At 36.3% G+C, this 18,671-nt stretch overlaps 1 protein-coding gene across 2 annotated transcripts in view; it reads right to left on the reverse strand.

Annotated features, from left to right (window-relative positions):
- The window catches only part of iqgap2 (IQ motif containing GTPase activating protein 2), a 112,745-nt gene that overhangs the window by 55,481 nt on the left and 38,593 nt on the right, over window positions 1-18,671 (reverse strand). For both annotated transcript variants that reach the window (XM_069187186.1, XM_069187187.1), the window contains exons 3-7: window positions 10,463-10,619; window positions 7,254-7,331; window positions 5,699-5,775; window positions 927-994; window positions 198-311 (exon numbers count right to left, since the gene is read on the reverse strand). In XM_069187186.1, coding sequence (XP_069043287.1) covers window positions 198-311; window positions 927-994; window positions 5,699-5,775; window positions 7,254-7,331; window positions 10,463-10,619 — 494 coding nt within the window. The remainder of the gene's footprint in view (window positions 1-197; window positions 312-926; window positions 995-5,698; window positions 5,776-7,253; window positions 7,332-10,462; window positions 10,620-18,671) is intronic.

Genomic DNA, 18,671 nt, shown 5'->3' on the forward strand with positions numbered 1-18,671 from the left:
CCTGACAAACGCAAAACTGCAGACTTCTGGGGAAAAAAACATTAGGAACTACTGTGGAAAATACGGAAATGTAAACTAATTTAGTTGTTTGAAATCCAGTTGTCAGTCTTTTCAAAACTATTTAGTAATTTGCAATAGAAATGAAACAGAATCCCATCCCCATTCCTCCAACCTCAAATATATTAAAATGTATTTACACGCAGCTTCATCCACAGAAAGCTCATTAGCAAGGATTCCTCCAATCTTACTGAACGCTGGCATCTGTATTCCATACTTCTCCAGTTCTTTCCGCATGTTACTGATCTCCTCCTCTGTGGATATCAATAAATACATACACAATGCAGGTCTCTGTGCTTTGTTATCGATGCACTGCAAATGCTACTGCATATTACTTATTACGCTTCAAAGTTCCAGCAATTTATACAAAAAAAGTCTTCAGTGCAGTTTAAACTCTGCCTGGATTTATTTGGTATTTATCCATTTTTGTGGGCAGTTTCTTTTAAAACAATAAATAATGTTTTAGCATTGAAATAATAATTTAGGTTTTGAACTATCACTATCAAGTCAAGTGAAATGAAAAGGAGGTCTTTTTCATATTCTCAGGCAGACATTTATAATCAACAATTGGATAAGTACAAATCACAGATATGTGGACAGTACAGTTAAGTTTGCAAGTAGAGCTGGTACTACTGTAGGTCAAACCACAAGTAGTATTCAGTGTTACATATTACATTTTGACAAAGAAGGTTACAATATGTGTTTTAATTATTAAACTTAACAGACCACACAACACATACTATTTGTATGTCAATTATCTTCGCTGTGCTTAAATGTTATTGTATGCTGGCTGTGCACAGAGAGTTCCTCAGATAACAGTTCTAAATGAGCGATGCTATTACATGACCAAACATGTGAGCACATTTTACCTGTGAAATCCACTTTTCCCAACAAGTCTTGGATCTGAGGAGCTATTCCCAGCTTGTAAAGGTATAAACTGAAACAAATCCATAAGGAAAAGGTCACACATCCTAGACTTCAGAGATCCTTAATTCAGACAGTCCCTGTCTTAAATTCAAAAGGAACATGACAGAGGTGGCATAAGCGTTTTGGTATTCATTGCAATTATCATGATGCTTCATCAAAATAAACGGTTTAAGGTATAATTTAAGGTATGTGTATCAAACTTATTTACTATGGCATCTTATTTTCTTCTGAAGACACTCCTGTCAACCTAGATCTCTGAAAACAATAGGGTCAAATATGGGGTATGTTATTATGTAGAGGTAGAGAACCACAGAGAGCTGTGTATTCAAGACCAATACAGTAACATAACCAAGAGTGCCTGCATGGCATGCAGTTTGCAGGCAAAGACAAGGTGAGAACTGAACCACTTGGCAGGCCACATATTTGACACCCCTGCTTTAAGGAATGATTTAGAAGGACATGTTCCCAGATTATTATACAGTGTTCAACCTGCCCTTCCCTCCAAAAAATCCAACTCTCCCTTACATTATACATATGTATTGTACTCTCTAACAATCAAACTCACTTAACATTTATGAAATATAAGAATTTAAAAAAGGATGATAGAAAGCAATATAGAAATGGGATTGGTACATATGAGCAAGCAAAGAATGTGTGAATAAACAAGCTGAGGACTGGACCCGTCTCATTACAACTGCAACGTTACTGTATTCACAGTATCTTAGCTCTATAGAACTAAGGTTTGGGAGGGCAAAGGCCTCAGTCACACCCAACTAGGTACAAATATGATTAACAAACACTTCTTCCCCGAGCTTGTCACTGTGCACTCCTCCCTTCAATCAGTCATCTCCTGACAGACACAGCCTTGGCTCATTCCCCCCAGCAGGGTGCTGTGATTGCCGCAGCCTCCTGAACGCGCTGTTGTTCCAGTTCTGCATGCTGCCGAACATCTCACATGGCTCATCCACTGAACCATTCAATATCATGGGATTGAATGAGGATTAGGGCGCATTATTAAAGCACTGCTTTCTTTTTCACATACAGTCTCTAGATTTTGCTTTGTAACTGCACTGTATCAGCTGAAAGATATTACAAGACAGCATAGCTAAGAAAGAAAACACTCGAAAAATGTTGCATTTTGTATTTTGTATTTTGTATTTTGCAATCGTTAGGTTTTTAGTCTCTCTGTTTTATTTTGTGGGGAGCTCTATTCAATATTTTAGTCTCACAGATTGCATGTGGAACAAAATTTAAGAATAAGGACAGATTCCAACTGCAATAGGAATTAGGACAATAACAAAGGCTTCAATTTGGTCACCACACTTGCCTTTTTTACTTTAAGACTTAGACTTATCTACCAGTAGGTGGCATTATTTACTCACTACTACTCAGAAACAATAGCTGTAAAAACAGCAAAACCACAATTATAACTCGGAGGTCGTGCTTATAACTTGGAGCAAGTAAGTGGAAACTACATTAACATTTCATGGTAATGTCTGTCAGCAGGTCTAAATTATTAAAGGGGTGGCTGCCTCTGGTCTCTGTTCAGTACCAGGCACTGGCTAGCAGGGTGGAGCAGTACCTTCAACCTGGCATTAAAGAAGAAAGCACTAGAACACTGACGCTTACCCTCAGCTCTGGCTGCTGTGGAGGGCAAGAGCTTAATCACTTAATTGTAAACAATCCTCAGCCATAATGAGCAAATGACTGACTGCACAGGGTTTAATGAAGATAAATTTACTTCTCTGACCCAGCTAAAAATAAAAAAAAACATCAGAAAAACTCTCCCACACAAACCTTTCAGCACCTTTGGGAAGAGGGCAACAAAGACAACGCGATGTTTGTTTTATTTTTCATTTTCTACCATATGGTCGTCTTTGTTATTTTGTTCTATGCTCGTCTTTTCTTAGGTACTACAAGTTAAAAGACAGTATAGATGCTATTGTTGAATCTACAATGGTACTGTAATCAGATGACAGTTGCTTTCCTGAGACTGCCTGGTCTTCTGAGTGATCTATTTTCGGAAAACTGTGTAGTGAAAAGTTTGTAATGAGCGCATGGGGAGTGCTGCTCAAGGGGAAGGAAATGTCCTATCCAAAGCCCACAAAGTTCAGAAACACATTTAAAATTAGGTAGAAGAGCTTTGTTTCACATTCAGAAGGGTGGGGGGGATGGGCACAGTACAAACTGTAGTAAGAAATTCTAAATAAAAATAAGCTCTTGTGAAAAGTGACAGATATCCATCACCGAAAACCACATCATGACTGAGTAGAAACCCCATGCATTATGTCAAAGTGCAGCATTTCAAGTTTATTTTAAAATTCTTAGAAATGCGTAAACATCTTACTTTGTTAAACTAAACAATGTGTTTTGTGGTAGTTTTAATCATTAAAATCATCCTTTTTTAAATTCTTATATTTCATAAAATACATTATAAGAATATAATAAGATGCTGAAAGTTGTGCATTATAACTTAAAATACTGCTACTATTTGCAAAAGCCTCTTTAGTACTAAAACTGTCAAAGTTGTGCTGTATCTATATGAAGTATGCCTTTAAAGATAAAGCTGATAGTGATATATTCTAAATATTTTAAGCTATTTTGTGATAAATTATACATAGGGGATTTACTGTACCCATTCCAGACTATGACTATACTATGTTTCCCACTGAAGGTTAACACAAGCAATATAATAATAATAAAATGTGATCTGATATCAATAGGTCATTAGATTCAGAATAGCTCTGTTTTGACCACAGCTGCTTTCAAAGTGAGGGTTTTTATATTAGTGTAAATTTCAATGTAATAATGTATTAAAAAAGGCTAGCCTGTGCATGCATTCACTTTCAACATACAGTGGCTGGAATATACTCAGAAAAGTCAACTAGGAAATACAAAAATCTTACATCTTACATCTTACATCATACTTGAGTTTTTTTTCCTTTTATTTTGAATCCCAGGAAGGTCTCTTAGTACTTTTCAAAAAGGTCAGAGAAAATCAAAACAAAATACTTGTTTCTGTGTTTAAAATAATGTTTTCCATTCACATTTACATTCTTGACCTGCACAAAGACATTAACTGTGATTATGCTTGCAGCTCTGTTAAAATAAAAAGGCATATCTATCGATTCACGCCTCAGCTTGAGATCTATGTACACGGTGTTACACAAGCAGAAAACTTTTCAATGAGGTCCTGCAGTTCTCATTTGACGCTTTTTTAAATGTGTCTGTTTGAAATGAAAGTAATAATACGGTTAAGTATCTTGCAAGTGCTTGCATTTGTTAAAAATATTATCTTTCAATTTGTGGTTTAAACCACTTTGATTACATGAGAGCAAAACGCAGCTTTCTGCTCAGTGTCAGCGCTGCTTAATTGGAGATGCCACACCCTACCTAGACCAACCGAGCTGACTCGGAAGATGTCCAAGCAAAAGGCAAAATAGTAGTTAGCACCAAAAACTAGATGTTACAAGAACTAAGGAAACAATAGATGTCAGGAACTGAAACAAGAGTGACATAGTGAAGACCTCAGAAATCAACATGTGCAATGTACACCATCATGAACTGCTTTTCGTCTCAAGCAAACATTTAAAATTCAGTTTATAAGATACCAGCTTCCGCACTGGGGTCAGACACAGCTGATGAGATTTTATTTTTTTCACTGTCTACCGGTTTGGTATGTACATTAGAAGAGAAGTTGTCAAATAATGTCTAGTTTTTACCAATAGAAAAACATTAGGTAAGACTGTGAACTGCATTAAAAGACCTCTGTCTCCGTCTGGATTTCTTTATGATAACAGATGACACACAAAGTAGCCATTTGGCTTCTCCTAAGACGGTTGTAAACCGCTGATGTTACTTAACAGAATGGGAGACAAAACCCTCCAGATTTAACTTTGTGATAAAAAGGCAAAAGGAAAAGGTATCCGTTGTCAGGAAGTGACTTAGAGCAGACAGGAAGTGGCTTACCAGTACGGCTGGGCTAAAGATCTATGCCCATCGTTATTACCAAAAGAGGGGGAAAAACAATATGAAAGATTCTTTGATGAAAAGTAAAGTTTATTAGAGGTGTATGAATGATCTGCCTATTTTCAGTGCATACCTTGGATTAAGAATCATCATACAACACTACATTTTAAACGTTCTGTACTGAGAGGCATTAAAAAGCAAAAAATTAGTATCCTTTGTTGCATTTCGTTTATGTCTCTCTTTTTTTTCCATTTATAAATGTAAATGACCTTATAGCACGAGATATTAAATGTGAACAGAATAACAAAAATGAAGTCTCACAACAAAAGTCTCCTTTAATATTACAAGATTACTACATTATTGTCTAGATTGTCAAGCAATTTTATACAACTATGTAACTCTGCATGAATACAAGGAACTCCTATTCACCAGGTTTAGCAAACTCTAAAGAATAGGGCTTATCCCTACAAATTAAAGAAAGATGCAATGCATTTGCACGTTTGTCATGACAGAACTTGTAAAAGCTGTTAAAATGTGTAAGATTAATTGTCTCATGTATTATACAGACAACAAAATGCTGAGAACAACTGACTGAAGTTGTTCTATTCTTTTGTTCCAGGTAATGAATGAAGTCCCAGGATAAAATAATGATACATTTTAAGTGACCAAGTAATTTCAAAACGGTTTAGCAACTGCTGTAATTTTGAAAAGAAAGGCTACTATTAGACTGTGATGTTTCTCTTACCTTAATGCATGTATACAATAAATCACCCGGGGCATATTCTTTCTATCATAAACATCTGTTGTCTCAGGATAAAAGATCTGAAAAGAACAAGAACAAGACTCAACAAGAATGTTTTGTCGCTTTTTTAGAGCATGCAATCTTCTGGTAGTTAATAATCTTAATAGCATACTGACAGATTATTTTTGAGAATACAATGTAGGGGACTATATAACACCCAATTTTAATCAACATATGTCTGTGGCATTTTAGAGATGTGGTGCATAAAATCATTATCCAATGGCAAAGTACATTCTAAACAGCAGGCTGGATTGGCTTACTGTACATTTGTGTTTTGAGTAACACTGGATATCCCAATTGAATCATACAGTAAAAGTAATAATTTCCAACAGTTAAAGGACACACTGCATTTGTACATTGAATATACTGCTATTTAGGCATACTTTAAAACTGCCTTGAAACAAATGAACAAAAACTCTTACTTTTAATATTAATATATTAGTTGATATTAAGAGATTTCAATCATTTCTTACATAAGATAAAATACCAATCTTGATATTTATCTTATTAACAAAACTCACAAATTCATAATGATCTGTAATCAACCTGTGCTCATTAGCCAAAAGAGGTCCAGAGTTTTAAAACTGCCTTTCCTCCTTTTCTCAATCTAAAATTTTATACAAATTATTTGTAAAATAAAGCCCCGCAGCTGCAGCTTTTCAATATGTCAGCAGAACCAGTACATTTTTTTCCCACTAAATCGTGAGAACAGGATTCAAACCAGGAGTCTCTACAACCTCGCACTTAACACACACATCGCTTAGCTATAAAACATGGTGTCATATTTACGTTTACCAGACACCAGGTTAACGAATACCAGGCCTCGCTTACAACATGATCCTGTCATAATGTAAATTTGGGCATTATTTATTTTATATATAGTTCTTAAAACCTGCATTCCATTTGGTTTTTGTATCAGCAAAAGACCAATTTTCCATTTGTCAGCTAAACACTAACATACTGCTTCTGGCTGCAGGAAGTGCTGATGTGGGACATGGTTATCAACATGCCAGTGTCACATGTGAATGTCAAAGCTGATGTACAGATTAAACAAATTGATGGTGGTGTTTGAAACAAATTAAGCTCATATTGATGCATATTACCCAATATATGAAATGCAGTCCCACTCTGTTTTAGAATTTGTCTCATCTTTTCTCTTTCTTAATCCTCCTCCTCCATCATATTTTCTATTCCTATGGAAGCCATAGGATTTACCATTAAAGAAAATGAAAATGAACTTTTTCAGAGTGGGTAGCTGCATCAGTGTGCAAAATGCTAAGGAACAATTACTGGATATATTAATCTGCATTGAAAAAACAGAAACATTGTGGTTGTGAAGCTTTCTTCATATGTATCAATGAATGGTTTTATTTATTAAATATAGTGAAAGAGTAAACTCTCTCTTGAAGGTTGGTTGAAGTACTGGACTGAAGGCAATTTCAGTGATAAGGCAGAGTGAATTCTTGAATTTGTCTCAGTTCACAAACAAGATCCTTACCTTAGGCAACCCTATTGACTCCATAGCTCTCAGCCATTGAACAGTGTTGTCTGTATGTCGAAAATGAAGTCCAGATCGCTGCAACAAGAGAAAAAAAAAAGAGATTTATCCAGCACTCAGTCTTTCAAAACACATCTTAATTTTCTTCAAATTAGATTGATTTTTGGAAAGTTATATAAAGTTCAGAATTTTTTTATGCGTCAGGGGTAAAGAAGATACTGTATAACAATATAGTTCATGCAAAGCTCCCTTGACAGCGCACTGCAGTTACATACACTGAACATATTCCCTTTAAGCAGGAAGTACAAAGAGATGAAGATGTGCTTAAAAAGCGTTCACACACAGCAACAATATCTCAAGCTAAGAGGGTCAATGAGCAGTCTAAAAGACCAGCTGTAAATATCATAACTTGTAATACTCTCTTTGCCACTGAAAAAGCAAGAATGATGTGTGGAGCTACAGCTTTCTACAGGCCAAAGCTCCAGCAACGTGGGCCAACTCAAGGACTGAACACTAACCGGCACTGTTGAAGACTAATGAGACCAACAATAAATTTAGGGTAAGGGAGCTATATTTTTATATTTCAAGGAACATTTCCTTTTAACAATGGCTGACCATTGTCAGGCTGACCATCTCTGTTTTTCTGGTTTAAAGAATTGGTTCTCTCAGCTAAACATCACTTTTAGAAATGATTGTTGTTCTATACAAGGGACTGGAGAAGGCCTTGACCACGGACTGGTTCCAGACTCCCGGGTCTTTGTAAAGAATATCAAAGTGTCATTAAAGTGCCAGAAACAAAGAAACCATGTGGTCATACAGTCATTCACACAATCAGTCCTGACTGTATGGTGCGTAATTAACTTTAACTTACCCCCCCCATTTGTACAATTTTATATATTAATGTGGGATATCATAATCTGTATTTACCAGATGCATCATACTAGATCTACAGCCATATATAATCTCAATATTGGAAGAAGTACAAGTGCGTATGTTTAGAAACATAATCATACAGGTTTTGGATATTAATTGTTATTGGGCTCATCTTAATTTTTTATCCTTCATGACTAATTTGAATACACTGAAATGACTTTGGAAGCTGGAACCATACATTCCAGCTGGCTGTGATTTTTCAAGCACATTCCTGATTGATTATCAACATTAATAAACATAATTTGCATTTGAATAATAAGTTGCATTTGTTCAACAAAATGTAAGTGTACCTGCTAAAAAAATGTAACTACCTGAAAACATTGTGAGTATCAAGTTTCTTTTGACTCAAATATTACACATTTGATTCAGTACTTTTACAGAATTTTCAAGCTGATATCCTTGATAATTGACAGTTTTTGACTGATAATCTGAGAGTCTGGTGTCATTATTGCTGTTCTGTTCAACAAGAGGAATGGCTAATTTGTCGCCTGGGTCAACTGTCTAAAGGAAATAGGATGTCTGTAACAGAGTTGGAGTTAAGCACATAACTTCCTTTGCTGAGAGTATGCAGAGTGGGGTTACTAAAAGCTATCCAGATACTAATCACCTTTAAATAATTCTGCCTACATTGGCCAATATGTGAACATACAGGTAGTGAACCAAAAATTGAAACACCTGAGTAAATGAGGGAATATACTGTATTGTATATTAATACTGTATAAAGAAAACAAAGATTTAATACAGGTACAGGTTTGGCTCGTGCTTTAAGCAAATAACATTTCTCAGCATGCTTAGGATCATGTATAGAAATACTGGACAGGCCTGAATGCCTATAATTATGGTCAGCATAGCTAACCATAAAGAAAGTCGATTTTCAGTTGCACAACTAACCACTTGCTATAGGAGCCCTAATCAGTTTAGAAGAAAAAGAATAATCTGAAAGGTCAATACATTGTTGTGTGTAAATGCATGTCTCTGTAAGTTCCCTACAACAGACTGATTATCAAGCCACAACTTACATGATGATATAACAAGTCGACCATGAAGACAAATTAAGTGGTAAATAGCCACAGATCAGGAAAATGTCAGTAGTCCCTATGCGTACAAAGACGTCATTAAGAAGCGGAAAGATCACCACATCGCCCAGACAGTACCTAGAGCCGATCAGGCCTCGCTCCCACACTTACTGTAGCTGATGTGTTTAGAGATGCCACTGTGACTTTGAAAGGCTTGCAAAATTGTATTTTTTAAGATGGGAAGCATTGTTCAAACATCCACAGTAATCCTGTCCCTACTCAAAGTTGACCTGTACAGCTGAACAGCAAGAAAAATGCCTTTACAGAAAAAGACTAAACTTAAGTCTCATTTGAAATATACTGCAAAGGGATGGTTTAATATTATGATTTTTTTTAACGGAATAAAGGCCTGCACCACAGGGCCAAAGTCAAACTGGAGTGGTCTGACTAGAAGACAGTTAATGTTAATGTTCTTGAGCTGCCCAAAATTCTCACTTAAATCCTACAGAAAAGTTATGTTGAGGTTTGATGATGGCAGATCATAAACTTTCCCCAAAAGAATTCTTACTACTGGGGCAATTGTCCCAGGAAGAATGGACTAAATTACATCATCCCACAATGTTGGTAGAGTCGTAAAAGTACCAATAGCAGTAATTACTGTCTAAGGTCTTTCCAGTACTAAGTACTAACCTAAAACATATGCTAAGTGAAACTTACTGATTGCATTTCTTCTATGCAAGGTTTTCCGACATTCAGCCTCCTTCGTGTGTAACTGTTCAGTTTGGTCATAAAATTTAAACAAAAATATTGATGTGAAAAGAATGGATTCACTACTTGTAATTCACCAAAATGTGATATTATTGGCAGGGGGCAAATTCGTTTTCGAGAAACAATACTAAAATGGCAGAATGTACAGGTTCAGAGCCACTCTTCCTTTGGCCTAGAAATAAGATGGGCAGCCAAGATGTCCTTCTCATTGGAAGCCTGCAGGTATCCTCGAGCCTGAAGGTAACAGCCCAATGCTAAAGGCTGCAGTGCTCATCCATTTTATGATAATTCTGCTGCCAGGCTTTGGGGCATCCATTAAAAAAAAAAGAGAGGTCTCAACCTCAACAGTGCATATTTCAGAGCATGACGTGCACTGACCTCTGCCCTACTGGTAATGGGGGGAAGAGGAAGTACTAAAAAATGTTGATTCACATTTACATTGGACAAAAACAAAACAGGGGTCTAATTTCAATGAATACAGAAATAAACTACCTTATAACGAGCTTGGTCTCGGTCGTATATCCTTTTCTCCGACACCATTTTTGGAGCGAAGAACCTGGCGAGTTTCCCCAGGAAGACTCCATTGCGCAGACCCTCTTCCAGCTCTGTAGTTGGGGGTAACTCTTCCTCCAGGCAGGCTTCCATCCACCTAAGAACACCAAACAAAACCACTCCATTCAATCTACAGTCCACACCATTTAACCACTGTTAGCCTACAAGCGTGCTTCATCCATCACTATTTCATCAACTCTGATTCTTAGCTCATATCATTCACCCAGCCATGTTTTAAAGAAAACTCCTCGGGATGCTTTGAGAAACTGATGGATGAGATTCTAGAGTCATTACTAATTCCACAACCACCCAAGACAGATGGGCCTAGTGATTTAACTTCTCTGGGCTGCATCATGAATACTACGTGCACAGAGAGGCACTCAGTGAAAATATGGTGGCTTGAACAAACGTGGTGCCTAAGAAATCTCCTAACATGTGTTAGTGGGATCATCCTTGGCTGTAATTCCTGAAATGATACAGCTGTGAATTCATAAACCACTCTCCAGATCTTCAACACAGCTTATTATCTTATTACAGAATTATTTTCCAAAGAAACACAGGACTTGAAAAGAGGGGATACTCTCCATATTAAGTCAACAGGCAAGGATACTTACAACTGTTCTGGCATTTGATATATGGACACCTTCATGTATACATACTCATGGTGAAGAATACTTTAAAAATTCAGTGTTATTTTTGTATACTGATTGGAGCTAATCAATTAAAGGTATAGCTTTCTCCTACCTCACAAAAAGCTGACTACACAAAAATAATAAATATTCATGCCAAGCTAAAACAAATTAAGCACTACCATTACAATTCTTAAATGAAAAAGTGGAATGTGGTTGTTGTAAACCTCCTCCACATTCAACCTGTGACCTCTGCAGTCCAGTCCATTAGCTAACAACGGAAAAATCCTATTGCTCATTTTTTTAATGATTACTAACAGGACCAATACAATAATGAAGATGCTTATTGTACAGAAATACTGTAAACAGGCAGCACTGCTGTAAAGCATGTGATTCTAAAAACCTTTTTACAGTCATGTAAATGTAAAGATGGCTCTGTAAGAGTCTGAATGCTTATGCGTTTTACAGAGCAATGGACACCTGCATCCAGAGCAATGTTTGTGCTTGGTTGAAGAGCCAGTGGTGTGAAGCTACAACCTCTACAATTGGATTATGACTGAATGCCTTTAAGTCAGAATCCCCTCTAAAAAGTGGGATATTTGGCACAATCCTCATCGACACAGAGAAAACATGAAAATCATTTTATTCTATTCACCACCTTGTTTCAGGGCTTGAATATCACATTTTAATTTGTAAGAGAAGATAAGGGTAGATGCTGTATATTAAAAGTCAGTTATTATTTTTAGTGCAAAACAGCTAGCATGATTATTTGCTTTTTCTATAGGTTTGTAGGCATTAGTTAAGAAATCCCAGTAGTCCAATTTACAAATAGTAAATCAAATATTGCTGATTTTTAAGGACTTTTAACATTGAACATGTTTGTGTGGGAATTTAAAAAAAATAATGCATCCACTCATTTTCTAACTGATTTATCTAAAACACTAGACAGGACACCAGTCCATTGCAGGGCAGACAGAGACACGAACACACGCACACTGATATCACGGCCCATTTTCCAAGGAGCCAGTCTATTGTAGCAGAATATCTTTGGAGTTCTGGAGGAAAACGGAGCACCCAGTGGAATCTCCAACACAGGGAGAACATTCCACCTTCATGAGGATCACAACCCAGGAACTGAACCAAGGGCCCAAGCGCAAGGCTTAGTAATGTTAACCACTGCGGCATCAAGAAAAAATATTTTTCTCATTATTTTGGAAGTTAATTTGTTCCTGGAAAGGTCTTAAAACAAAATTCTGTATCGATTTAAAAGAAAAAAATGTTTCTGGGAGATATACATGCAATTGTAGAATTTGTAGAAACTTGGATAGTGACAATAGTGACAACAGAAAGAAGATGTATAGGTCTGAGCATATATTTTTTGGATGAAGATTTAAAATCATGACTGCAGCCGGATAGAGCCAAGCTATTGCATACCTTAGTGAAACTCTAAACCATCTGTATCCTTACATAAATAAGAAGGGGCTCCATTCATGCTGATGATTTGTAACATATCATGTAACCTCTGAAAAACAGCTTGGTTCTTGTCACAATCTACAGTATATATTTTTACAGAATTCTCTATTCTGGCAGGGATCAATTATTCAAATGACTTGTATAGTTCTTCAATGTTGAAATAATGCCTAAATACTTATTCTGTAGGTCAGTCACTGTCAGGAGCACAAGCTTTATTGTGAATCCTGACAAATTACCATTTTAAATATAACATTATCTGAACTGCTGATACACCATGACCATGTATACAATTAAGCCTTGTAACAGAAAAGGAAAAGTTAACAATACAGGTACACCAGTATCACTGCTATTATCTTACTGTCATACTTACAGGATTTAACATTGTTCCTCAATTTGGTTCTAACTATACTTATCCTCTGCAGGTTTGAATGTAAATGGATCGCTTACAGCTACTTTTAATAATGTTGAGTTTATCTCAGACATCCAACTGACCTTGGTATAAAAGAAACAAACAAGTTCCTGTTGTGCAGTTGTTCGTAGGCTGTAAAGAAAGTAACCTATAGGGGCAGGTACACATTTTTGCAGCACAATTTGTTTACCAAGTACCATAACAACATAGTTAGCAATTAAGAAACAACTAAAGCCATCACTGCTATAACACAGTCAGAAAAACATCAATACTCTCTGGTTCCTCTAGGAGCCATATTAATCACACTTGTCTCTCCAAAAAATCAGAACAATAGTGGACTTCTTATGGAAAGCGAGAAGTTCACAAAAGTATACCATAACGTGCGATTCATATGAGAAAAATATAAAAACTTTAACGAATTGATAAAGTGAGGTTTGAACTAACAAATATTACACTGTCATATTTTATTTTAAATACAGACTAGACAATTTAGATTTTAGTCATCACTTGAACAGAAACAGCATTAACAACTCACACCTGAATTGGTTGTTGAATTGAATCAGCATTATCAATTGGCACCTTAAGAAGGCTCCCCCAACCAAAACATTGTCTCTTTTCTTTTCCTTTAAGCATGGAATAAACGTTTACCTGTTCCTTTGCAGCCTATGCATGCTGACACAGCTACCTGCTTATCAATTCATTACCTGACAAGGCTCCTTTCCCCTTTCTTGTTTCTGTCTCCCTTGTTCCCAGGGAGAGATGAAGAATTCATGTTACTACTTAGCAAAATGACTTTGCTAAAAAAATGTACTTACTGGAAGCTAAAATATCTAAATCTGAAGATTATTTTTTCTACTCCTAGAAGAAAAGAATCTGAATACAGTATATTTAACTCCCAAACTTTTCTCAAGCTGGTTTATATTCTGAGCAAACTAAATCCAAGTTCTGACAGCAGGAGTCCAATAAGTCTAAATGCAGTAGGCCTCACCTGTCAGAGCATAAAATTCTGTGACCCCTTCAGTATTACTTATTCCATCACCTCATTATATACAGGTACTAGGCATAAGTACATCACCTAACAGGACATGGCAGTGGTTTGAGTTGGAACATCTGATGGGATTTTTAAGTGCTGTGGTGTGGAGTGATTTACCAAGTGAAATGACTCATTTAGCACCACAAGCCAAGCCATGCAATGTGTAACTGCACAACAATATGATGGAATTGAATCAATAAAACACAGATATATAAATTCAATATATAAATTCATTAAAAATAATGATCACTTCTTTTCTGTTCCCTGAGGACACCCTTTAAAAGTGGGAAATTCAAATCCCTTATACAAATTCCTCTCCAATACTACACTGACTCAGAAGGGCTTTGGAAAATGAAATTTGGGAACTGCTCAATGACCTTTCATTTCCTGAAACAAAGAAGCATTGTTGAGGCACCTACTCTTGTACAGTTTTTCACATGCCTGTGTAGGGGCATGATGCTATAGGCCCTGGCCTGCCTTTATTTATTGAATCTCTGACTGGAGTCCAACCCCTTTACTTTTTTTTTTAATCAACCTGCTTCAGGTCAGCCAAACAGAAAACCAAGCTAAGTTGTATTTTCAAATGTATTCTAACTTGGGATATTATCTGGAAAGCAAGTTTCAACACGTAGGCAGCTGTAACCAAATTAAGCGAGCATCACATTGCAGAACTCCATGCATGTAGTGGACAATGGCTGTCAGAACAAGGATCAGCCGGGAGGAATGTTTTTCTTTTCTACAGACAGCATTACAATTCTAGAACTCAACACCACCCAACCAAAGCAGCCACACATTTTCCATTACTAAGTAAGGCATTTGTGATGTAGTCCAAAAAGGTTGTATTTGCAGGCAGCCCCAATCCAATAACAGAGATCTGATATTTACTTTATTACAGTATATCAATGCCAGGTATGTCACTGAATGAGCACTACGAGGAGAAGTACTGGAACGCTATGAGAGATTTTTAGTCAATAGTCATTTCTAGTATATAAAAGCCTAGAAAAATCACACAACATGTTACTGATTTATGATCTAGCCTCCACATGGAATAGGAATTACATAGTTCAGAATATTTTTTGTAAATCCAACAGCAGTGTGAAGAGCCAGCACACTCAACACCAAAACTCTAACACTGCCATCGTGTTACTTTTAATCTGCGCTTTAATAAGTCTGTCCTTGTCTTTCGGACTACCTCCAGTTTTCTAGTTCTTAACCACTAGTCCCCTCTTAAGGAAGAATAAGTTATACCTCTATGATTTTAAACTCGAGGTGACACAGAGATGGTTAGCATTGCTGCCTTGCACTGGGGTTCTAGGTTCAATTACTGGGGTTCAATCTGTTAGGAGTTTGTGTGTTCTCCATGTGTTTGTGTGGGTTTCCTCTGGGTGCTCTGCTTTCTTCCCAAAGTCCACAGACATACTGGTAGATTAATTGGCTTTTGGAGAAATTGGCCCTGGTGTGAGGGTTTTTGTATTTGTGACTGTGTGCCCTGTGATGGACTGGTACCCCATCCAAGATATATCCACTCCTTACACTTGTTTCTTGCCAAGACTCTGGAACCACCACCATCCGCAATTGGGTAAAGCAGTCGGAAAATAGTTGGATGAATTTTAAAACAAAATCCAAGTCCTCAACAGGCCACCCATTTCACTCTCACTATCACAGGACTAGAAGGGGGAAAGAAGCGATCAGACCCCTTTCTTTCAAATTCTCATCTGTCTAACGATTTGAATAGGCACGATGATTTATGAATACTAGATTTTAAAGACAGTCTGAGGTGAGGTGCATTAGGTCTCAGTAGACTTGAACAAATCAGAGACGCGTGTGTTAGGCAGACTTAACACCCCAACCACTCTGCTCATGTTTACACTTGACCACAATGATCTAGGTCCTCGCGCCAGTGTTGTATGGTGAACAGTGCTTTCATTTAAAATAAGACTACCGCTCTAAGTACAAATAAATGATCTGGTTTAGACTCTTGCTCTACCACTTTAGAGTGCCAAAGCATTAATGATTTTGTTCTGCATTAGTCTGTACTTCTATAATGGAAATAAATAATTTAACATCCAGGACAAAGTTAAGTCCCATGATACAGTACTTTTTAAGTATGTTCAAGACTGAAGATATCCATTTTTTGTCTTAATTATTTATGCATATGTGCATTTTATATATAAAAAAGCATACAGAAAATCATTCCAACCAAAAAACTATCACTCATTGTTAAGTGGATAGTCTTAGCATATTGGAACTAATCATGACAAGGAATTAGACTGTGGAAGAAAAAGTATAACATTTCTTTTTTATTATCTCCTATTTTCAGAAACCCTGTACAAAGCAAACATCAAAAGAAACATGACACTGCCTCAAGCTACTTTTTAAGGGATTATAAACCTCCAAACATCAGAAGAGGACGCAGAAGCCAATTATTTTATGTTATTAAGAAAAGAGACAGAAATGATTGCACTCAGCACTTATTTATTAAACATTTGGAAACTGATACAAAACTTAAAATTGTTATTACAAACAAAGAGTGCATGTGAAGGTGGAAGTCTTAATTTCTGTGTTTATGGTCATGCTAAAACTGTTTTTGCAAACCACTGTTTTTGCAATTTATATTATCCCACAATCATATAATTTAGATCTGTTGTTCAAATCAACAATTCGCCCTATTCATTCAAAAGGTGCTAAAATTATAATTTTAACCCAGTATGAAGTGGCATGAGTGGGTAAATTATAATAGTTGGAATATACTCTACAACTGTGCATCTAGTCTAAATCCAGAAAACCCCAACCAAAGTACGGTACAGTTTTCTAGTGAATGTTTCTCATTGGATTAATCATTTGTAATTCAACAAAATTAGAAGTCATTGGATGGGAGTGAATAGTTTTGCGAGGTACCTGAAGTAGGCTGTTGGGTTTGTTTTCTGCAAACTTCAGCTAAAAATGAAAAAAAAAAAGTTCAGACCAAATTCCAATTGAGAATAGTGTGGTCTAGAGGATTAACAGACTGAGGAACTGCACACATGGTGGAAATCATCTGTATTTTACAGCTGTATTAAAAAAAAACATATTAAGAAATCCTGGACTACAAAGACAGCAGCTTACTATAGCACCTTAATACACTCCAGCACAGAATACGATGTCACAGAGGTTGATCAATCAAGGCTGAAAAATCCATTCTCCCAAATTTACACTGCAAGCCTTCATGGAAAGCTAATAAAATTAACTTGAAAGAAAAAGCAATAAAATATTGCTTACAAAAATCTTTATATTCCTTATTGAAAATTATCCAAGCAGTGAAATATTGAACCAACGAGATTAATTACTACAAAAGCTTCCTAAGATGTTCCTCACAATCACAGTCTTTAACAATGACATTAATGATCGTTCCCTTACAAATTCCATCCCCTTTTCTCTGGTTACACATTTCTGGAAACCAGAAACAAGTTACTCATTAAACTCCAGCCTAATAAGAATGCTTAGCTACTGTATAATGTTCCATATAAACGATATCAATGGAGAAGTGGAAACAACATTTAAGATAAGGGTTTAAATAAAAATGGGTGACAGCTCATACTCTTGGTTCTACTATTTACAGTATATTATTGAAATACAGTTCCATGGGTGTTTCAGTTCACTGACTTTTAGTTGAACTAAAATTTTCATGCAACATTTCAAAGTCTCCTTCGGCTTTTTAACAGACTCTTAATCCATTCACACTAATTTTAACAGACACATACTCCCCTTTTGGATGACAGGGCATGTAAAATGAATTTTCAAAGAAACCCATTAACTTTTAGCTCTGCAGACTTTTTCGTATAATCAATTGGACACTGCTTATACAGCATGGCACCCAATATCAGGCATGTTAAGAGCCCCAAAGTTACATGTAATACAACATTACAGACAATCACAAAACCCTATTTCATTCAGGCTAAGAATTTGTAATTGCTTTGCTTGAATTCTGCTTTGAAACAAAATACATCATGGAACACATACAGCAGCAATGAAGATGGCACTGCCCAGGGTGAAACGGTAATTTCTCTTTGTTTTTTGTTTACCAAGTTCTCTGTACAGTATGTGTGTTTAAATATGACAGACTAGATTTAATGCATCTCCCCACTGTTAGTTATCTCACTTTTATTTATTTTATTGCTGCTGTGGATTTAGGATGGTGTGTAAACGTGTTCGGTGGATGCATTCTATTATTGCCTTTATGCTGTATATTTGTATTGTGTGTCTTTAATTGAATGGGCTCACCAAATCAAATTCCAACAAACTGGTTGTAATGGCAATAAAGCATTGAACTTGAAATTTGATGAAGACAATGGAAAAGTTTTTCATAAAATAAAACGTGTGAGAGTTTTAGTTGGTTCTAGTTGAACTGCAATATTAGTCCTCTACATTACTGTGACACATTATTCCGAAGACTTGTACTCAGCCATTTCTCTTTTATTAAACACTCTAGAATTTATTTCATGTAATATCTTGTATTAGTGTGGTATGTTTACCTGGTATGTCTTGGAACAACAGACTGGCTTAAAAATGTATGTCTAGATGGAAGTCGAGCAGAGATACTGAAATACAAGTATCTAAGCTGCTCAA

The sequence above is a fragment of the Lepisosteus oculatus genome, chromosome 3 (genome assembly GCF_040954835.1).
Source record: "Lepisosteus oculatus isolate fLepOcu1 chromosome 3, fLepOcu1.hap2, whole genome shotgun sequence".
Taxonomy (NCBI): Eukaryota; Metazoa; Chordata; class Actinopteri; order Semionotiformes; family Lepisosteidae; genus Lepisosteus; species Lepisosteus oculatus.